This window comes from Rhincodon typus, chromosome 37 (genome assembly GCF_021869965.1).
Source record: "Rhincodon typus isolate 14 chromosome 37, sRhiTyp1.1, whole genome shotgun sequence".
Taxonomy (NCBI): domain Eukaryota; kingdom Metazoa; phylum Chordata; class Chondrichthyes; order Orectolobiformes; family Rhincodontidae; genus Rhincodon; species Rhincodon typus.
The window spans coordinates 3,486,575-3,504,084 of NC_063368.1; the positions used below are offsets into that span (position 1 = coordinate 3,486,575).

Consider the following 17,510-nt stretch of genomic DNA (forward strand, 5'->3'; position numbering starts at 1 on the left):
CCAGCACTGAGGAAGGTTTAGTTCACCCTGAAAGGCAAGCAATAGGGTGGCTTATAAGAAATATGAGCAGGGGCAAACTTAGAATTCTATAAATGTCAAACTGGATCACCTATCATTCTTCAAAACTCCACAGAATATATAAGAACATAAGAATATAAGAAATAGGAGGAGGAGTAGGACATCTGGCCCCTCGAGCCTGCTTGGCTATTCAATAAGATCATGGCTAACGTTTTCGTGGGCTCAGCTCCACTTGCCTGTCCAGTCACCATAACCTCAAATTCCTTTACTGTTCAAAAATCTATCCATCTTTGCCATAAAAACATTCAACAAGGTAGCCTCAACTGCTTCACTGGGCAGGGAATTCCATAGATTCACAACCCTTTGGGTGAAGAGGTTCCTCCTAATATCAGTCCTAAACCTACTACCCATTATTTTGAGGCAATGCCCCCAGTCCTAGTTTCACCCACCATTAGAAACAACCTCCCTGCTTCCATTTTATCTATTCCCTTCATAATTTTACATGTTTCTATAAGACCCACTCCAATTCTTCTAAATTCCAATGAGTATAGTCATGGTCTGCTCAATTTCTCCTCATAAGCCAACTCTGTCAACTCCAGAATCAACCTAGTGAACCTACTCTGCACCCCTCCGGTGCCAGTACATCCTTTCTCAAGTAAGGAGACCAAAACTATACACAGTTCTGTAGGTGTGGCCTCACCAGCACACTATACAGCTGCAGCATAACCTCCCTATTTTTGACCTCCATCCCACTCGCAATGAAGAAAATTATTCCATTTGCCTTCTTAATTCCCCGCTGCACCTACAAACCAACTTTTTGTGATTCGTACAAAAGGACACCAAGGTCCCATTGCACAGCAGCATGCTGCAATTTTTCACCATTTAAATAACTGTCCATTTTGCTGTTAACCCTACCAAAATGGAAGACCTCACATTTACCAACATTGTACTCCATCTGCTGACCCTTGCCCACTCATTTAACCTATATCCCCCTGCAGACTTCCAGACTTCTGCACACTTTGCCGTACAATCCATCTTAGGGTCATCTGCAAACTTTGACATACTATACTTGGTCCCCAACTCCAAATCATCTGTGTAAATTGTAAACAATTGTGGTCACAACACTCATCCCTGAAGCACATCACTAGCCACTGATCGCCAACCAGAAAAACACCCATTTATCCCCACTCTTTGCTTTCTGTTAGTTAACCAATCTTCTATCCATGCTAATACATTGCCTGTAACACCGTGCACCTTTATCTCATGCAATAGCCTTTTGTGTGGCACCTTGTCGAACGCCTTCTGGAAATCCAGATACATCACATCCACCGGTTCCCCATTGTCCACCATGCTCATAATGTCCTCAAAGAATTCCAGTAAATTAGTTAAACATGACCTGCCTTTCATAAACCCAAATAAAAACTGAAAGAAATGCAGATACTGTAAATCAGGAACAAAAACAAGTTGCTGGAAAAGCTCAGCAGGTCTGGCAGCATCTGTGAAGAAAAAAATCAGAGTTAACGTTTCGGAGCTGGTGACCCTTCCTCAGAAGCGTTAATTCTGATTTTTTTTCTTCACAGATGCTGCCAGACCTGCTGAACTTTTCCAGCAACTTCTGTTTTTGTTTCATAAACCCATGCTGCTTCTGCCCAATGGGACAATTTCTATCCAATTTCTATCTTGCTATTTCTTCCTTGATGATAGATTCATGTATTTTTCCCACTATAGAAGTTAAGCATACGGGCCTATGTTACGAGTCTTTTGTCTACCTCCTTTTTCAAACAGTGGCATTGTATTTGCTGTTTTCCAACCTGCCGGAACTGCCCCAGAGTCCAGCAAATTTTGGAAAATTACCACGAGTGCATTTGCTATTTCACCCACCATCTCTTTTAGAACCCTGGGATACATTCCAGCAGGGGCAGGGGTCTTGTCTACCTTTAACCCCATTAACTTGCCGAATGCTACCTCTTTAGTGATAAAGATCGTTTCTAGGTACTCACCTGGCAGAGCCTCCTTGTCATCAGTTATTGGCATGTTATTTGCGTCTTTCACTGTGAAGATTGACACATAATACCTGCTCGTTGCCTTGGTCATTTCTTTATTTCCCATTATTAAATTCGCCTTCTCGTCCTCAAAAGGATCAATGTTTACCTTATCCACTCTTTCCCATTTTATATATTTGTAAAAACTTTTGCTATTTGTTTTTACATTCTGAGCTAGTTTACTGTCATAATCTATTTTACCTTTCTTTATTGTTTTTCTCGTGGCTTTCTGTTGACCTTTAAAGATTTTCCAATCCTTTAGTTTCCCACTAATCTTTGCCACTTTGTATGCACTAGCTTTCAATTTGATGCCCTCCTTTATTTCCATAGTTATCCATGGCTGATTATCCCTTTTCCTACAGCCCTTCCTTTTCACTGGTATATACTTTTGCTGAGCACTGTGAAAAATCACTATGAAAGTCTTCCACTGTTCTTCAATTGTCCCACCATATAGTCTTTGCTCCCAGTCTACCTTAGCCAACACCTCTCTTACATAATTGTAGTCACCTTTATTTAAGCACAAGGTACTGGTATTGGATTTTACTTTCTCATCCTCCATCTGTATTTTAAATTCAACCATACAGTGATCACTCCTTCCAAGAGGATCCCTAACTATGAGATCATCAATTATTCCTGTCACATAGAGACACATTGCACAGAAACAGACTGTTTGGTCCAACCAGTCCACGCCGAAGATAAACTAAACTAGTCCCACCTGCCTGCTCCTGGCCCATATCCCTCCAAACCTTTCCTATTCTTGTACCTATCCAAATGTCTTTAAATGTTGTACCTGCATCCACCACTTCCTCTGGAAGTTTATTCCATATGCGAACCACCCTCTGTGTAAAAAAATTTGCATTTCATGTCTTTTTAAATCTCTGTCCTCTCACCTTAATAATGTAGCCCCTGGTCTTGAAATGCCCGTCCAAGGGAAAAGACAACCACCACTAACTCTATCTATACTTCTCATTATTTTATAAACTTCTATCGGGTCACTTCTCAACCTCCTATACTCCAGTGAAAAATGTCCCAGCCTCTCCAGCCTTTCTTTATAACTCAAACCTTCCATACCCAGCAACATCATGGTAAATCTCTTCTGAACACTCTCCAGGTTGATAATATCCTTCCTATAACTGGGCAACCAGAACTGGACACAGTATTCCAGAAGAGGCCTTTCCAATGTCCTGTACAACCTCAACATAACTTCCCAACTCCTATACTCAAAGGGAGTGGAGTCGCAGGTAAAAAGGATAGTGAAAAAAGCGTTTGGTATACTTGCCTTTATTGGTCAGTGCATTGAGTGTAGGAGTTGGGAGCTCATGTTGCGGCTGTATAGGACATTGGTTCGGCCACTTTTCTAGTAATGTGCACAGTTCTGGTCTCCCTGCTATAGGAAGAATGATGTGAAACTAGAAAGGGTTCAGAAAAGATTTACAAAAGTGTTGCCAGGGATAGGCTCAATAGGCTGGGGCTAATTTCCCTGGAGCGTCAGAGGATGAGGGGTGTCCTTATGGAGGTTTATAAAATCATGAGGGGTATGGATAGGGTAAGTAGGAAAGGTCTTTTCCCTGGGGTGGGGGAGTACAAAACTAGAGGGCATAGATTTAAGGTCAGAGGGTAAAGATATAAAAGGGACCTAAGAGGTAACTTTTTCACACAGAGGGTGGTCTGTGTATGGAATCAGCTTCCAGAGGAAGTGGTGGAGGCTGGTACAATTACAACATTTAAAAGGCATCTGGATGGTATATGAATAGGAAGGGTTCAGAGGGATATGGGCCAAATGCTGGCAAATAGGACTAGATTTATATAGGATAGCTGGTTGGCATGGGCGAGTTGGACCGAAGCATCTGTTTCTATGCTGTATATCTCTATGACTCTGTGACTGAGCAATGAAGACAAACGTGCCAAACACCTTTTTAACCAATCTGTCTATATGTGACACAAATTTCAAAGAATTATGTACCTGCACCCCTAGGTCCCTCTGTTCTATAACGCTACCCGAGGCCCTACCATTAATTGTATAAGCCCTACCCTTGTTTGTTGTACCAAAATGCAAAACCTCACATTTATCCAGATTGAACTCCATCTGCCATTTATCAGCCTATTGACCCATTTAATCAAGATTCCTTTGTAATCTTAGAAAACCTTCTTCACTGTCTACTATGCCACCAATTTTGGTGTTGTCAGTAAACTTAACAACCATGCCTTCTATATTCTCATCCAAATCATTTATATACATGACAAACAAAAGAGGACACAGAACTGATCACTATGGAACACTGCTGGTGTCAGGCCTCCAGTCTAAAAAGCAACCCTCCACCATTACTCTCTGTCTCCTGCTGTTAAGCCAATTATGTATCCAATTGGCGAGCTCACCCTGAATCCCATGTGACCTAACTTTACTAATTTGTCTACTGTGCGGAACCTTGTCTACTCTCCATAAAACACTGGACTCTGCTCTCCTCGTGATGCCGCTCTCTACAGGAAACTACGCTCCACAGGACCCTGCCCTCCATAAGATGCTACCCTCCACAGGACCCTGTTCCAAATATCACAAAGTTCCAGGACCAGACCTCCAGGAAAATACCACAACAGTGATAATGGGAATTGCAGTGATGGTGGTAATAATGATGTTAACGATTATGAAGACAAGATAAATAAGTAAACATAAATCACTAAAATAATGTATAACAATTGGAGAGAAAGTGAGGAGACAGAATTGACGTGACTGGTGATGTTGTAAGGTATAGTCTTTGTGCAGACACCAATAGCCAGAGTTACTCAAGACTTGTATTTAAATCACAAAACCGGCATCTTGAGCTGATATGTCAGGACCCAATGTGGATCTGGCTCTCGATCAATTAATTCATCCTACTTTTAAAGTTAGTCAGGATTGTAACACTTGGTGCATTGAAACCAGTGAGTCCACATCTGTACTTCTTACTTGCTCCAGGATGGTTCCCTTGACTTGTTCAGCCTGTGGCATTACACACATCTGAACAAACTAAACCATGTGTTATGGACTTATGGAATTTAATAGTTTTGCTTTTATTTCCACAGGGAAAATTTGCAGAGGCTTCAGGCTGATTTTGCTCAAATGATAATTGAATCCCTGGAGAAGAGAAGAGCATTAGAATTGGAAGCAGGAATTGAAGACAGGGGCGAGAATGACTGGGAACTTGAGTACTTGCAGCTGAACTCCACAGAGATACTCAGCACCTACCTGTAACTGTTAAGTGCTGTCAGAGGTTGTCTGGAAATCTGGTTCAGTCCTGTCCGGATCTATTATTCTTGCAAGTGGGACCTCTGTACTTCAAAGAAACAGGAACTATTAACATTATTTTCAGATTTTCTGTTGATAGAAAACCTTGGGGGTGGAATACCTCTGCTATCTGCAATATATGCTACACCAAACTTAGGTACAGTAGGGATGTGATATACAGTAAACCTTCCTCTCCATTACAGCACTAAGCAGCTCCAGGTCAAATACAGCACAAGATTGATCCAGTGTAAATTTCCCTCTACATTCAGCTAGTACCAATCTTAATGCTGAGAAGTGTTTGAGCACACAATCTACGCTAACACTTCAATGGAATAACTAAGTGAGTATTAGAGTCATAAGTCATAGAATTGTACAGCATGAAAACAGACCTTTCGGTCCAACTCGTCCATGCCGACCAGATATCCTAAATTAATCTAGTCTCATTTGCCAGCATTTGGCACATATCCCTCCAAGCCCTTCTTATTCATGTACCGATCCAGATACCTTTTAAATGTTGTAACTGTACCAGCTTCCACCAGTTCCTCTGGCGGCTTATTCCGTACACACACCACCCTCTGCGTGAAAATGTTGCCCCTTAGGTCCCTTTTAAATCTTTCCCCTCTCAACTTAAACTTATGCCTTCTAGTTTTGGACTCCTCAACCATGGGAGAAAGACCTTGGCTATTCACTCCATCCATGCCCCTCATGATTTTATAAATCTCTATAAGGTTACCTCTCAGCCTTCGACACTCCAAGGAAAACAGCCCCGGCCTATTCAGCCTCTCCCTTTAGTTCAAAAACTCCAATCCCAGCAACATCCTTGTAAATCTTTTCTGAATCCTTTCAAGTTTAACAACTTTATTTCTCTGTTTTTCTGTTTTGTTTCTCCAAGAACTTCTACTAAAGAATCTGTACCTAGGTACCTTTGTACCTAAATTGGCTCCATAAGTTGACTCTTGTAAGCTTTTCACTGTACTCATTTGAGTACATGTGACAATAAAGCTAATTCTATTCAATTCAATTCAATCTTTCCTATAGCAGGGAGACTAGAATTGAATGCAGTATTCCAAAAGTGACCTAATCACATTATCAGAAGTGCTGTGTTTCAAATCAGAGATTAAGACAAGGCCCTTGCCTGTATATTAAACTGGACTGAAAGATCCTGTATCACCTTTTGAAGATGAACAAGTGATTTCTTCCTGGATAACTTTCCCACCTCAGCCAACAACACCAAACACAATTGAATTTATCATTTGCTGTTGATGGAATCTTACTTTATAAAATGGCTTTTGTGTTTGTCTATAAAACTTCATTTAAAAAATGTTTCACTGTAGAAACATTCTGAGAATGTAAAAAGAGTTGATTATAACATATTCCTTTTGTCTTTATAGGAGCAAATACTGCATATGCTGGAAGCTGTACTGAAAACAAAAAAATGCTGGAAATCGCATTGGGTCAGGTAACATCCATGGAGAGACAGCAAGCTCACGATTCGAGTCCAGTTGACTCTACTCTGATGAAAAGTCATCTAGACTGGAAACGCTAGCTTGCTTTCTCTCCATGGATGCTGCCTGACCCGTTATGATTTCCAGCACTTTTTGTTTTCATTTTTTTTGTCTTTCTCACACTGGCCCATTAAACAGCTCCAATTAAGGGATGGTTTTAATTACTGCAGTGTAAGACACCCCTTACACTGGCCCAATTAATCACCTCCAGCTCAGATACAATAGAATCAATGTTAATTTCTCTCAACACTCTTGCATCACATTCCTCCAGGCATAGCATGTTAGAGGTAATTTAGAACATTCTCTAATCATAAACTCCCAAACCACTTTCAGGTCAAGTGTAGGATTACTCCTGTTATGGACCGGACCAAACCACCCTCAAAATATATTAAGAAGATAGCCTAGACTCCAACGTTTTCTTATTTTTAAAGGCAAATATAAGGTGTTGTGTTCCGGATGCACTTTGATTGGTCAAACTACCAGGCTTGAAGCAAAATAAATGTTATTTTTATGCTATAGTAAAAATATAAACAAAAGAAATAGGAATTGGAGTAACAACTCTATAGGAAAACTGAAACAGAAAATAGATGAGTTAAATACTAAACAGCAACTGTTCCAATATAGTAACATCCCATAACAAACCCTTGGCAAAGGCAAATTCAGTAAAGTAGACTGTTTCACTTGCAAATCTCCAGTCCAGGAGGAAAGAACATCAAGGGAACTATCTGAGAACATGACAGAACTCAAGTGTTTTGCTGTAGCAGGGAGAGATGTATAGCAGCTTCCAAACCCCAGCTTCCAAACCCCAACTGCTACTGAAAGTTAAACTAAAATCCTGGTTTTGTGGGAGCTTGACCCCTCCCGTTCGTGGTGTTTCTATTGTTCCAACTTTAAAAAAGACCCCAAGGCCTCACAAGCTGTTTACTTTATTGGCTCGGAGCAGATTGTTCATCTCCTCTGTCCTAAGTCCTAAGTTCTCCCTCATTTGGTGTGGAGTGGCATACAAGTTAAAGCATCTGAGTGAGGAGGAGAGGGAAAGGAAGGGAAATTATCATACTCGTGGCAAGGAGGGAGAGTGGATCCTCATTGAACACAATCCAGCCACAGACCTCTTTGGAAGAGACTTTTTTTTTATATTAATTCAAGGGCTGCAGGCATCAGAGGTGGGCCAGCATTTACTGCCCATCACTAATTGCCCTTGAGAAGGTGCACTGCCTTCTTCACCCACTGCAGTCCTTGAGATTAGGAAGGACATTCCAGGATTTTGACTCAGAAAGATTGAACGAATGCCTATATATTTCCAAGTCAGGATGTGTGTGGCTTAGAGAGAATCTTGCAGGCAATGGTGTTCCTATGTATCTACATCCTTGGGTGGTAAAGGTTGCAGGTGTTATGAGCAAATGTGTAAGGAAAAGGTTAACTTGATTTATTTTACAATTCATATCTGGATGACATTTTTATATGCATTTGTGTTGCTAATGTTCACCTGAAATTAAAAGCCATGTCGCACAGCAGGCAGAGTCAATCTTTAGCTGAGTAGAAGTTCAGCAGAGGTGAACAGACTTCCTTTATTATAAAACAGCTAATTCCTGTCCAATTGATCTGTTAACTGCAGGGAACAATTAGATACATGGTATCTTTAGAGCAATTAAACGTCGTCCCAAGATATATGCTTTCACTATCAATTCAAGAAGTTATAAATTCAATGGCTAAGAGTATTAACTGTTAAATCAATTCCAAACCAGTTGAAGCATTACACCAGACACTTCACCATAGATTTAATCGCAGAATGCAGCATTACCTACTCCTTCTTCTAATCTATTGACGGCCCACTGTTTCAGAAATCTCTTTACACTATTTTGAAAACAAATTGAGATAAATCAATTAAACACAAATTAAAATGTGATAGTCATTTATAAAGGCTCTGTAACAAAAGTCAATATCTCCAAGAAAGCTTGCATTTATAGTCATAGAGTTGTAAAGACTCTTTGGTCCAACTCGTCCATACCGACCAGATATCCTAAATAAATCTAGTCTCATTTGCCAGCATTTGGCCCATATCCCTCTAAAACCTTCCTATTCATATATCCATCCATATATCTGGATGTTGTAAATGTTGTAATTGTACCAGCCTCCACCACTTCCTCTGGCAGCTCATTCCACACACGCATCGCCTTCTGTGTGGAAAAAGTTGCCTGAGGTCCCATTTAAATCTTTTCCCTCTCACCTTAAACCTATGCTGTCTAGTTTTGGACTCCCCCAACCCAGGGAAAAGACCTTGATTATTCACTCTAACCATGCCCGTCATGATTTTATCAACATCTATAAGGTTACCCCTCAGCCTCCAATGCTCCAGGGAAAATAGCTCCAGCCTATTCAACGTCTCCCTACAGCACAAATTTTTAGACCCTGGCAACATGCTTGTAAATCTTTTCTGAACCTTTTCAAGTTTCACAACATCCTTCCTATAACAGAGAGACCAGAATTGAACGCAATATTCCAAAAATGGCCTAACAATGTCCTGTACATGACCTCCCAACTCCTATACTCAATGCACTGACCAATAAAGACAAGCGTACCAAACGTGTTTTTCACCACCCTATCTATCTATCTAACTGCGACTCCTTATTCCTAATCTGTCTGTACGTGTGTTCTGTTGTTATTTTTACATTTTGTAATGAATAGACTCACTCTTTTGTTAACTTAAGAAAACCTGATTTAATTGGCTACTTTTAAACATAAATTCAATTGGTTTGGGAGAAAGACATCCACAAGTAAGCGACCCTTTTTAAATTAACCTGTTGGTGACCAACCAAGGGGGCAAGTAAATAAAGAAAAGGATCTAGTTCGTTCCTGCTCACCTTTGGGGTATCTGTCTGGAACTGTAGTAATTTGGGGAACAATTCTCACACCAGCCTCTCTTTATGAGTGCTCTATGTACTTACAAAACAACGCCCTTCACCTGTACATTTCAGAGATATATTTAATATACAAGTAATGTTAATCAATCCAAGGGGATGATCTACGTAAGGAATATAAACAGTAAATGTTGAAGCACTCGGGTTAGGAAGCATCTGCTGAAAAAAAAACAAAATTTATGTTACAAATTGATGATTCTATTTCTGCAGATGCTACCTGACCTGCATTTCAATATTTCCTGATTTTATTTCAGGTTTCCAGCACTTGTGGTATTTAACTTTTGTATTGGTGTTTGCATAATGGAAATGGAGATGTGAAAACATTGAATTGAACTTTTGCTCATCAACCTCTTGGGAATTGTCTGCTGTTGAATGATTTAATTAAGAGTTTAGGCAAGGTGCAATCATGACAAAGTCTGGGGAATTGTACTTATTATTTATCAAAGAACAGCTAATCAAATAAGGTAATCCTCTGAAGTCTGGGGAGAAAGGTATAAAACATAAGTATTAGATGAGGTGAGATCTGATCAACTTCAGAAAATCTTTGATCTTAAAACTACAATTCTCCAGCGAATGTGAAATATTGTTATGTATGCATGGGTAATTGTTCATGACATTTATTACTTCTTACTTAATTTCTATAAGTGTCAATAAATGTTTTAACTCCTATTACTTTGTAGAGTAATTTATAAACATACATTTAAGAGCCACCATCTTGCATTATTTCATTAATTTATTAACTTGCCATTACTTTCTCTTCACCTTATTCAAGGACAGTGTTAATTATAGTGAGTGATATCACACAGTATCTTCAATTGCATTGGATTGATTTTGAAAGGGAGCTAGATAAAAGCAGGTTAACGTTGCAGATGGCTCCTGTAGACACTTTTAATTGACCTGTTTAAACATGTTATGATATTGAGTTAAAAAGAGAGAGGAGACATATGTAAGGTTCAAGAAACTGAAGACAGACAGAGCCCTCAAAGAATGCAAAGGTAACAGGAATGAAATCAAACAAAGAATTAGGAGGATTAAAAGGGACCATGAAATGTCTTGGGCAAACAGGATTAAGGAAAATCCAAGGCATTTTATACATGTATAACACACAAGAGGGAAAATGTAGGTCCATCACAGACAAAGGAGGGAATTCATGTGTGGAGCCAAAGGAAGTGGGTGAGGTCCTATTTACAAAGGGAGAAGGACATGGTGAGTGGTGAGTCTTGGGAGAGATATGTTGATACTCGAAGGCATGTCAATATAGAAGAAGAGGAGGTATTGGATGTTTTGAAAAGGATTAAGGTACACAAGTCCCCAGGACACGATGGAATCTTTCTTGGAATCCTGAGGGAGGCAGGTGAGGAAATTGCTTGGGCTTTGTACAAAATATTTGTATCTTTAGTCACAGGAGAGGTCCCAGAGGCCTGTAGAATAGTCAACGTTGTTCCTTTGTTTGAGAAGGGCAACAGGGATAATCCAGAAAATTACAGGCCGGATCAGCTTCTTGCAATTTCCTGATATCCATTGCTTTGACATTGGTGTCTGTGCCCAGACAGTACCCTCCGGAAGTCACTCTATAAAGATCTCCACCTCTCTACCTTGGTGTCTCAAGATCTCAAGATGTTCCTTCAAATGTCTCTCTTTGACCAAGGTTTCAGTCCATGTGACAGTATCTTCCAGACAGGACCAGGTGTAAAGGTTTCCTGGATAAAGTTCCTGTGAAGTGTCTTGTGCTATGAAAAGGTATCAATATATGCAGGGTGTTGTTGGCATGAAGTGTAATGTAGAGCAGGTGGGAAAATGGAGTTGAGGCTGAGATGAGATCAGCCATGGTTGTGTCGAATGGTGAAGTGGGCTTGAGATACTGAATTACCTCCTTGTGCCATAGATGGCTGACATATGTTACCTCACCTCAGTGGCAACATGGAGAAAGTGTCAATGTTCAAAGCCAAAGGTAATGTGTTTAAATGCCATTAGGGCTGGTAAGTTTTTAAACATTAACTCTGATCAGAACCCTGTGATTTTTTTTCATCTCAATTCCAGTTAATACGGGGAGATGGTGGTGTAGTGATAATATCATTTGAGTAGTAATCTAGAATGTTAAGTTAATGGTGTGGGGGACATGAATTATAATCCCCCATACTAGATGGTGAAATCTGAGCTCATGAGTAAGTTTGTTTGATAGTAACCATATAACTCCTATTGATTGTTGTTAAAAACCTAAATAAAAACCAAAAGAACTGCGGATGCTGTAAGTTGGAACAAAAACAGAAGTTGCTGGAAAAGCTCAGCAGGTCTAGCAGCATCAGTCTGAGGAAGGTTCACCGGATCTGAAAGGTTAACTCTGATTTTTCTGCACAGACGCTGCCAGACCTGCTGAGCTTTACCAACAACTTCCTTCACTGTAGTTAGGTCAAAATCCTGGAATTTCCTTCCTTGATTCATTGTAGGTGTACCTCCAGCAAACGGATTGCAGTGGTTCAAAAACATAGCTCACCATCACCTTCTCAGGGCAAAATAAGGATGGGCATTAAATGCTCATCCAGCCAGTGATGCCCACACTGTATAAATTAATAAAAACAATCCCATAATGGAATAAGATACCAGAGGAAAAGTCACAGCCAAATGAGTTGAAAACTTTTCATCCAAAATGCACCTGTAATTGATTTCTGGTTCAGTTAATGGGGACCAAATAAATGTTGGTAGAGTACAGCAATTGTTCTGACATCAACACAACCAGGGTTGAGGGTATCAATTTTCTTTACATGGCCCCAGAAGCACATGTTGTCCCAGTGGCCTAACTGCTAAGTCTCTGATCATCTGAACTGGTGACTGTAGTTTAAGTCCCACCTGAGGCATTTTCAATTTAAACATTATCTCCAATCATAAGCCTCTCACTGCATCGTCTCAATTCAAACTAAATTAATCTCTGGTCTGTTCTCTTTAAAAATCTGCATGGCTGCTTTGAGATCATGGAAGTAAATTTAATAAAAACATTAACAAGCCAATTTGATAAATGTGGCAACAAACTTTTGATAGGCTGAAGGGAAAGGGAACGGAATTAGTTTCTCAGCTGTACCAAAGAGACAGCATAGACACGATGGGCTTCTAACTGTACAGTAAAATTCTAAGATTAATTGATCTGAAATTAAACGATCAAAGGTCTTTTTCACGTAGTAGACTCATCTGTTGTTAGTTTCTTCCCTGATACACAAATTAGCATTGACCCCATTGTTCCTTCCTTTCTGGTACCTTTTCTTGAATGATAGCTGTGTAAACATTGTGCTCGATTAAGTTTCCCATGTCCTGTTGGGGATTAATGGAGAAAATGCAGGTGAAATAAATTCATTACTCACTCAATAAATTGCATTTTAAATTGTATGAGTTGGACCAAGGTACCAGACAGAGCAAAGAAAAGGTTTCAATGCTATTTTGCACAGCAGCATAAAAATATTTGCAGTTAGATGTTGCGAAAAATTGTAATGAGGACAAATCAACAGAATCTTAGTGGGCATTCAGTCCATTGTGGCTATGCTATCTCTTTGACACAATTCACCCCAACATCCTGCAGATCCCCCAAGTCCTGTAACTGTCTTGTGCATGTTTCTATTGAACATCTTTTGCCATAATCTCAATGCAGGTGCAGGGATTTTTACAGAGTAGATGAGAAGTGCAGTCAATGTGAATTGAGATAAAATTGACATGGGACTAAGATCAGCCACAAAGATGAAACTTAAAAAGTAATCAGACACCCAGATGGGACTTTAATCTACAATCGCTGGTTTAGAAGGCCAATACCTTATCCATTAGGCCACCAGGGCTCCAGCATTCCTCTGCCAGTGGAATGAGTTGATTTCAAATAAGTATTACATCCTGGTACGTTCCAAGATCAAGAACTATGTGCTGAGGGATATATTAAAGTTTGGGGCAGCTTCCACCAATGTGCAATGGGGAAAGACCACTGTTTAAGGTCTTTCTGCCAAATTATGATAAGGTTCCTTCAATTGTCACACCCTCTTGGTGCCTAAGAATGGACAGAGATAGTCTCCTGTCTAAGTAGAAAATGCCTTTTTTCTCGCAACTGTAGAGAAGCTCTGAGAAATGTCAAAATTCTGATGTTTTGTTTTTTTTCTCTCTGCAAAGACTGTACAGAACTGGTTTAGAACCTTTGTATGTATTTACATATCATCATCATAGTATCATAGAATGATTTTATGAATGAAGTTTATTTGTGAAATAAAAAAAATCCAGAGAGAGAGAGATCTGCTCTGACCTGTGAGACCCACCTTTGCGGAAGACAGCCAGCCCTGTATTGGGAGAGGAAGGAGATTTCAATGGCCCAGCTCAAACACATGGATTGTTGCAGTTAATATCTTTTCTCAGATGGAGAGAGCTAGATACATAGTAAATATTGTGGGAATTTGGGAAATGCTCACAAGGTATTTTAATATTTTGTTAATAAAATAGAGTTGAACCGCAATCAAATTCTGTATCTCTTTGTCCACATCACCAACAAGAACACTTGGGTAAAGTTAATTTTAATTACAAAAAGTAGTAACACTGCTGTTCCTGGGTCGCCTTAGAATAGAAGTGTTTGTATAACCTTCGATGTTGAACCCCACCTGAGTGAGTCTGCGACATTCTTTTTATATTTCAAAAATATACGTAATTCATAAAAATATCTCTCTGTATATATACATTGTCACAAATGCAGTCTGATTCTGTATAGTAGCATATCAAGTAAACAAACAAACATTGGAGTTTGACTCTATCCAAAAACCAAAGACCTCTTTTACACATACAATACTATATTTCCATGCATTTGAGGCACATAGAGGGTCTGATAACTGAATGACGCTCAGTTACCTTCAGCAAGAAGACATCAGACAGTGGTCTTTCCCCACTGCGTTTGGCGGCAGCTGCCCCAAGCTTTAGTGCGTCCCTCAACACATAGTCCTGGAGCTTGGAATGTGCCAGTCTGCAACTCTCGGTCAGGGTCAACTCTGTTCTGGAAGGCCAACAAGTGACATGGACACACTTGCTTTGTCCTTAGATGGGCAATGCCAGAAGGCACTTCCCCAGGGATCTAATGGATAAGGCACTGGTCTCCGAAGTCAGGGTTTGCGGCTTTGAGTCCCATCTTGGATATTTGATTTTAATACTTGTCCCTGTGGATGAACTTTAATGTACCTCATCCATCTCAATTAAAATCAACTTCTCCTGTTATCTACTGTTTAAGTATTCTGATACCTACATTGAGATAATATAAAGTTAGTTTCAAGGTAATTGGATAAATAAGTGAGTGGAAGATCTGTCAGATGAAGGGGAGTGGAGTGAATTACACAGTTCTGCCTACTAAAGAGACATGACAGGCATGATGTCCTGCTATTCGCTGAGGTTTTGGCTGATCTGCTCCTTTAGCCCATTTTCCTGTATTAGCTCCATAAATTCCTCAATCTCTGTCTTGAATATGCTCAAGAGACTGAGCATCTACACCTCCCAGTTATAGAAAATTCCTGAGATTCCAAATCGTCTAAAGGAGTAAATTTCTCCTCAGGTTCACTCCAAACTGGCCAACCATTTATTCTGTGACCATGACCTTTGTTCCCTACCTTCCCAGAACTCACCTGTCAAGCTGTTTGAGAATGTTCTATGTTTTGGTCTGATCATCTCTCATTCATCTAAAGACCTCTTTTGGAGGATTGTGTCCAGTTCCGATTGCCGAGTTATAGGAAGGATATTATTAAGCTGGCGCGGGCTCAGAAGAGATTTACCAGGATGTTGCCAGGCATGGAAAGTTTGAGTTATAAAGAAAGGCTGGATAGGCTGGGACTTTTTTCATCGGAGTGTAGGAGGTTGAGATGTGACCTTACAGAGGTTTATAAAATTATGAGGGGATATGGATAGGGTTAATGTTAAGTGTCTTTTCCCCAGGATGAGGGATTTCAAGACTTTAAAGTGAGAGGAGAGAGATTTAAAGAAGACATGAAGGGCAAAGTTTTTACAAACGGTGGTTTGCATGTGGAATGGACTTCCTGAGGAAGTGGTGGATGCGGGCACAGTTACAACTTTTAAAAGACATTTAGATAAGTACATGAATAGGAAACTTTTGGAGGGATATGTGTGAGGAGCAAGAAAGTGGGATTAGTTTAGTTTGAGATTATGTTCGGCATGGACTGGTTGACCGAAGGGTCTGTTTCTGTGCTGTATGATTCTATGACTAAATACAAAAGCTATGAACGCCCGTGGATATAGGAGCCACTGGAAATTGTACGTCGTGCTTACTGCCAAAGGGGACATACAAAGGAACTGCAGGCACCTTCTCCCACTATGGTGGATTTGACCAAGATTATTTATTGGACAAAATAAATGACAATTATTATTCAACAGGCAGGAGCAGACTAAAGCAAGTGGCAAAGTTAGAATGAGATTGGCTTACAGACAGATTACAAAGACCATTTGTTTTCAGTCAATCTTTCTTCCTAAGGACAATTCCACATGGAGAGAGGCCCTTTGGCCCATTGTATCTGTGTTCATCATCAAGCACCTAACTACTCTAGTCCCATTTTCCAGCACTTGGGCCTTAGCCTTGTATGCTTTGATTCATCTAGATACCTCTTTAAAGTTGTGGTGGTTTCCCTCTCTCTATCATTTTTACAGGAAGCAAATTCCAAATACTCACTACACTCGAGGTGAAAAGATTCTTTCTGAAATTCCCACTAAATCTGCCTCGTGCTTTAAATCCATGTCCCTGGTTATTGACCACATTACTAAGAATAAAAGTTTATTCCTACCTAAGTTATTGATCTTCTCATAATTGTGTACACCTCAATCAGGTCCTACCCTGGTCTTCTCTGCTCCAGTGAAAACCCCGGCCTATCTTTTCTGTCTTCACAGCTCAAACACTCCGGCCCAGGCCACATTCTAATGAATTTCCTTTGGACTCTCTCGAGTGGAATCACATCCTTCTGATAGTGTGGACACCAGAACACCACACAGTTCTCCTGCTGCGGCCTAACAGCTCACATTAGACCTTATGATCATAAGATGAAGGAACAGAAACAGGCCATTCAATTCATTAAGTACTATTCAATGTGAAAATGGTTGATCTGATAATCCTCAACTCCACTTTCCTGTCTTTTACAATAACCTTTGATTCCTTTCCTGATTAAAAATCTGTCTACCTCAGCTTTGAATATACTTAATGAGCCAGCAGCGAAATTCTGCAGTAAAGAATTCCACAGATTCACTCCCTTCTGAGGGAAGAAATTCCTCCTCATCTCTGTCTTAAAAATGTGACTCCTTATTTTGAGACTATGCCCACTAGTCCTAGATTCTGCCACAAGGGGAAAAATTTATTTCTGCATCTATCTTGTCAAGTCCCCTATGCCTCTTAAATGTTTTAATAAGGTTGCCTCCCATTCTTCTAAACTCCAATGAGCATAGGCTCAACCAACTCAATCTCTCCTCATAAAACAGTCCTTCCAAACCTCAGATCAGCCGAGTGAACCTTCTCCAGACTGTCTCCAACGCCAATATATCTTTCCGTAGTTAAGGGGCTCACAACTGGTTGCAGTATCCCAGCCGTGGTCTGACAAGTATATTGTATAGTTTTAACAAGACTTTCCTATCGTTATATCCTGTGTTTCAGAATACCTATGCTCTGAGCCTCGAGTTGCCTGCTACTTCAACACACCACCACGTACCCATGTCAAAATTTCTGTCACAGGCCTGCTGCAAAGTTTCAGTGAAGCTCATCAAAGAACAA

The 17,510-nt window shown here is 40.1% G+C and overlaps 1 protein-coding gene across 1 annotated transcript in view; it reads left to right on the top strand.

The window, feature by feature from the left end:
• LOC109919097 (guanylyl cyclase C) overlaps positions 1–5,732 on the top strand; it is a 123,209-nt gene extending 117,477 nt beyond the window's left edge. Inside the window, exon 23 of the mRNA XM_048617333.1 lies at positions 5,121–5,732. Within this exon, the coding sequence (XP_048473290.1) occupies positions 5,121–5,289 (169 nt within the window). The 3' untranslated portion in view covers positions 5,290–5,732. The remainder of the gene's footprint in view (positions 1–5,120) is intronic.
• Positions 5,733–17,510: the final 11,778 nt, after the last annotated feature.